Source organism: Galeopterus variegatus, unplaced genomic scaffold (genome assembly GCF_000696425.1).
Source record: "Galeopterus variegatus unplaced genomic scaffold, G_variegatus-3.0.2 Scaffold6104, whole genome shotgun sequence".
Classification (NCBI taxonomy): Eukaryota; Metazoa; Chordata; class Mammalia; order Dermoptera; family Cynocephalidae; genus Galeopterus; species Galeopterus variegatus.
The window spans coordinates 89,848-95,690 of record NW_007732215.1 but is presented as its reverse complement, the minus strand read 5'-3'; the positions used below and the strand labels follow the sequence as shown (position 1 = coordinate 95,690).

The 5,843-nt window shown below is 35.1% G+C and overlaps 1 gene segment (V, D, J or C); it reads left to right on the top strand.

Moving 5' to 3' along the window:
* Positions 1 to 215: 215 nt before the first annotated feature.
* LOC103605827 lies at positions 216 to 906 on the top strand. The segment is given in 3 exon segments: positions 216 to 264; positions 467 to 804; positions 853 to 906. Coding segments are annotated over 3 exon segments (441 nt in total).
* Positions 907 to 5,843: the final 4,937 nt, after the last annotated feature.

The following is a 5,843-nucleotide window of genomic DNA, read 5'->3' as shown; positions in this document are numbered from 1 at the left end:
TCATTGTAGATTATGCAGGAAAGAGGAGGAACACAAGGTAAGCAGGAGAAGCAGGTTTAGAATTGGATATTGTTCACCTATCTTTTTACTATTTCCCTGTGTTTCTTTTAGGCTATAGGGGTGATTCCTAGTTGTCTGGTATCTGACTTTGAGGTGATTAGGTCCTTTCTCCAGGGATGTGACATGAGCAGAATAGACAAGTTGAAAGCAGTGAGATGATGTCCCCATCACATCTCCTTGGGCTTCTGCTCCTCTGGGTTTCAGGTGAGAATATTTGGACATGGCTAAAAGTGGGGATATTGCTTCAATTGCTAATTTTCTTCATTGGGAACCCTGCAACATATGAAATTTGTCTTATTCTTTATATTAGAATTTTTTTTAAAAAAAGTTTTTCTCCTAACTAGGTTAGTGCTGATTTCCATGTATAGAGAGTAGTATTCTGCTAAAGTTTCCTATATGGTTTCAGCCTCCAGGGGTGATATTGTGCTGACCCAGTCTCCAGACTCCCTGTCTGGAACTCCAGGGGAGAAAGTCACCATCACCTGCCAGGCCAGTCAGAGCATTAGCACCAGCTTACACTGGTACCAGCAGAAACCGAATCAGCCTCCAAAGCTTCTAATAAAGTATGCTTCTTAGTCCATCTCTGGGATCCCCTCACGGTTCAGTGGCAGTGGATCTGGGACGGATTTCACACTCACCATCAGTAGCCTAGAAGCTGAAGATGCTGCAACTTACTACTGTCAACAGAGCAGTAGTAATCCTCACACTGTGCTACACCCCAGAACAAAAACTTGCTCAGCCTGGGTAAGCAGAACGTTGGGCAATATCATGTTCTTCTTCTGATCTTTGCAGGTGCAGTTGGGGAATGACCTGACCAGCACCACAAAGAAAGGGTCACTGCCTTGAATATATTTCATTTTTACCCACAGTAATTTTTCAAACTAATGAACAGTTGTTGAAGATAAACTGTACTTTTTCTTTCTATAGACTTATTTAAACTGTCTTATGCGAGTTGGATAAAATTTCAGGTTTACTGTTCAGGGGTTACAGTTACTCATTTATGGCAAAAAGTATTAAAGAAAAAAATAGGAAGCAACCAAGATGTGGCTTGAAATTGAAGTGTCAGTGGAAACCATGGATTCATATCTCAATTGTCCTGAGTTCAAATGAGTAGCAAATGGAGCCCATTGCTGTCGCAGCTGCCTGAAGCCTAGAATTTTTCAAGACAGATTAGCACTAAGGTTCACTTTTGCTAGTAGAACATTCTAACTGAGAATTGAAGAGACTCTATATTTAGGTTTTCGTTTGAAAACTGGTACATCAGTGAAAGGAATTTAGATATCTGGCCAAAGCCTGAGAAAGGGATATTATTCTCCCGCAGATAATATATAGCCAATAAAGAAAAAAAAAAAAAAATCTGAGTCCTCTATTGCCAGTCCAAGGAGCAGGGAAGAGCTCCAGGCTGAATGGAAGTTGAACTAAAGAATCCTCAAGTTCCCCAATTAGAGTCCCTTCATCAAAGACATAGGTAACAGGGCAACTAACAAGAAAGAGAACGTAGCTTTGTAAACTCAGATAAGGATGGAAAAATTAAATAGACGTTTTCATTTCATACATCGATTAACATGAAATACAGGTAGATCATCAACTTAAGAATGAATATTCTTTACTGGTTTTCAGAAACTTCGAATATCTCCTCCCTCATATATCTATAAAATTCAAATTACAATTTTAAAATAATTTATTTTTACTCCTCGAATTTTATTGATTTTTGTTTGTCTTGTATCATTTGTTCCTTTCTTTCTGATGTACTGTTTGTCTTCTGTATTTGTTGGTTTCTTGGGGTGGTAGATAAAATTTTTTTTCTCTTTCTTGTTAGCATTTTTATTTTACTAGTGGGTTTTGTTTTTTCTTGAGTATTTATGGCAGTGGTGGTGGTTTTTCAGGTACCAAACCCAGTAATTCCTTGATAATTTCTTGTGAAGCTGGTCACATCGTAGTGAACTCCCACAGTTGTTGTTTGTCTGAGAAATATACTATTTGTCTTTCATTTTGGAATGATAGCTTTTCTGGGTAAAGTATTCTTAGCTGGAAATTTTTGCCTTATAGTATTTTGAATATATCATCCCATTCTTTTCTGGCTTTTAGGATTTCTGATGAAAAGTCTGATGTTAGTCTGATTATGGCTCCCTTATAGGTGACTTGATGCTTCTCTCTTGCAGCTTTTAAGATTCTCTCTTTGCTTTGAGTTTTTCCATTTTAACTATAACATGTCTTGGAGAGGACCTTTTTGTATTGAATATGTTTGGAGATCTTTGACCTTCCTGAATCTGAAGGTCTGTGTCTTTTCCTATACCTGGGAAGTTTTCTGCCATTTTTTCATCAAACATGTTTTCAATGCCATTTCCTTTTTCTTCCTCTTCTGGAATACCCATGATTCTGATATTTGAGCACTTAAGGCTGTCTGTTATCTCTTAGATTTTCTTCAATGTTTTTAATTCTTTTTTTTTTTTTGTCCACCTTGTTATTTCAAACAGGCCATCTTGAAGGTCAGAAATTCTCTCTTCTGCTTGTTCCAGCCTGCTAGTTAAACTCTCTGATATTTTATTTTATTGAATGAATTCTTCTGCTCTGCTACATTATTTTTCATTGCATTGATTTCTTTGTACATTTCTTCTTTCGGGTCCTGTATACTTTTTCTCATTTCATTGTGTTGTCTAACTGAGTTTTCTTGTAATTCATTTAATTTCCTTAGAATTGTTGCTCAAAATTCCTTTCCAGTCATTTCAAGGACTTCCTGTTCTGTAGGATCTAGAGCTTGGGAGTTATTATTACTCTTTGGTGGTGTTGTACTTTCTTGATTTTTTGTATTTCTGGCATCTTTCCTTTAGAGTTTAGTCATTGTAGCAGGGGATTTCACGGTCTACTCATTTGACTCTAATGTCTGGCTAGGATCCTGCAGGGACTGCCAGTTTGACACAGCTGCCTCAGTGCCTGTGGGTGGGAGGCTGGGGCCTCTCTCGGCATCATGCACTGGCCTGGCCTGGGAGTCCAGCAATGACACCTACCTGCTCTGGCCTCAATTGACATTTTTTTTTTCTGTGAAAATAAAGTGTCTTCAGTTGAATGGAATGAATATTTTCCACTATGAAAACTATGATTTTCATTGAATAGCTTTTTATTTAGTGCTAGTGTTTTGAGAAAAAGTTAAAGCCATGTGTGAGGAACAATTGTTCATGATTAAATAATATGTTTTTGTGTATGATGAAAAACACATAACATGTGATCCACCCTCATAACACTTTTAAGTATGCAGTACAGCATTGTTAACAATTGTACAATGTTGTACAGAAGACCTCTAGAACTTTGTCTTCTTGCAGAACTGAAACTTTGTGCTCATGGAACAGTAACTACCCATTTTTCCTCCACCTAGCCATTGGCTGCCACCATACTGCTTTGTGCTTTTGTGAATTTGACTACTTTATATACCTCCTGTAAGTAGAATCATTCAGTATGTGTCCTACAATTGGCTTATTTAATCTAGCGTGATGTCCTCAAAATTCAACAAGTTGTCACATATGACGGAATTTCTTATTTTTAAGGCTAAATTATCTTTCATTCCATGTATAAAAGGGTACTTCAAAAACTTTGCGAAAAAATAAAATTAAAAGATAATACAAATCTTTCCATGAACTTTTTGAATTTTCCTATACACTACATTTTCTTTATTCATTCACACATTGATAGACATTTAGTTTGCTTCCATCTTTTGTCTATTGTGAATAATGATGCAATTAACATGGGAGTGCAAATATATCTTCAAGTTAATTTTAATTCTTTTGAATAAATACTCAGAATGAAATTGTTGTATCATATGGTAGTTGTATTTTTAATTTTTGTAGAAACCTCCGTACACTTTCATATAGTAGTTGCATCATTTTACATTTTCACCAACAGCGTCAAAGAACATGAAATATTGCTCAAACAAAAGAATAAATAAATCTTCAGAAATTGACACTAAAAAATAGACATACATGAATATTCTGACAAAGAACTCAAAATAACCATCATAAAGATGCTCTCTAGCTCAGGAAAACAATGCATGCTCAAAATTTAAATTCAACAAAGAGGAAATATTTATAAAAAATAAATTTTGGTACTGAAGAATACCAACCATCATAAAGATGCTCTACTAGCTCAGGAAAACAATGCATGCTCAAAATTTAAATTCAACAAAGAGGAAATATTTATAAAAAATAAATTTTGGTACTGAAGAATACCATAACTGAACAAAAAATTACCAGAGAGGTTCGACTGTGTAAGTGATCAAGCAAAAGAAAGAATTAGGAAAATCAAAGACAGGTCATTTGAAATTTTCCAGCCAGAAGAAAAAGTATGTGAAGAGAGCTTGACGGACTTAGGGGTTTCAAGTGAAACTAAAAAAGTACATTATGGAAGTCTCAGAAGGATAAGAGAGAAAGAAAGGGGGAGAAAGCTTATTTTAAAAAATAAAGCCAAAAACACACTAAATCTGGTGAAGGAAATGGACATCCAGATTTATGAAGCATGAAGTTCTCCACATAAATTTAAACTAAATAAGGCATGTTTTTATCCCCAGTACTGGTAGTTAGGTGAAGGAGCTGCTTAGAAAATGACAGCTATGTAAATTAAAGTAAATAAAATATTCAGAAATTGGTTAATTCTGTTTCAAAAATAAGATAATGGTATGTAGTGTCTGGAGATGTAAGTCTACTTAATGTAAGTTGATAAGAGAAGGTCTCTGGGTTATCATCTAGATGCACTCTAAATAATGAGGACATAGCTATATGACCAATTGTGGGATAATTATTAAACCAAACTGAATACATACTGCAAAGACCATTTGGAAGGTAAAAACTTAGAAAGTGTTGAGACTAGAAAAAATGGTCAGTATTGTTTTAATGTATTGAATAAGGAAGAAAATATAGGCCAAAAAATGTCAGAATGGTTAATATCACCTAGATTATAGAAATCCTATAGCAGGCTGACTATATGTACTTGTTTGTTTAGTATAGCCCTTATGGCATTGTATGGCATAATTAATAATAGTGCTAACTTTTTATCTCAAAAATGCACTTACAGACCAATGGTTGTATGATCACCTTACATAAAAAGCATGGCATGTACATTATATTTAGTCTAATGCAGTGAGTACACTTTTTTAGGTTTTAACAGAGTTCTGGTATGATACTATTTAGATTCCAAAATGTAATTTTACATGCTACGTGTTTTTTTTATCTCAAAAATGCACTTACAGACCAATGGTTGTATGATCACCTTACATAAAAAGCATGGCATGTACATTATATTTAGTCTAATGCAGTGAGTACACTTTTTTAGGTTTTAACAGAGTTCTGGTATGATACTATTTAGATTCCAAAATGTAATTTTACATGCTATGTGTTTAATAGACAGTTGGGGATTTATAGCTTACTGGCCTGAGCATAGTTGAAAAATAGCACTGTTAATTGAGTTGGGAAAGACTAAGGAGAAAGCAGGCAGTCCAAACTGAAGAATTCTTCTTTGGACATTTTCAGGTTGCAAAGCTTATTGATGTTCAAATCAAGATGGAAGTTAAACAAGTCAGTGAATTAAGGTGTGAGGGAAAAGGCATAGTTTGCTAGTATTTTGTACAGAATTTTTGCAACTGTGTTCATCAGACATACTGGCCTGTAGTTTGTTTTCTTGTTGCATCTGCCTTTGGCATCAGGTTAATGCTGGCCTCATAAAATGAGTTAGAAAGTGCTCCCTCTTCTTCTATTTACTTGGAAGAGTTTGAGAAGGACTAACATTAATTCTTCTTT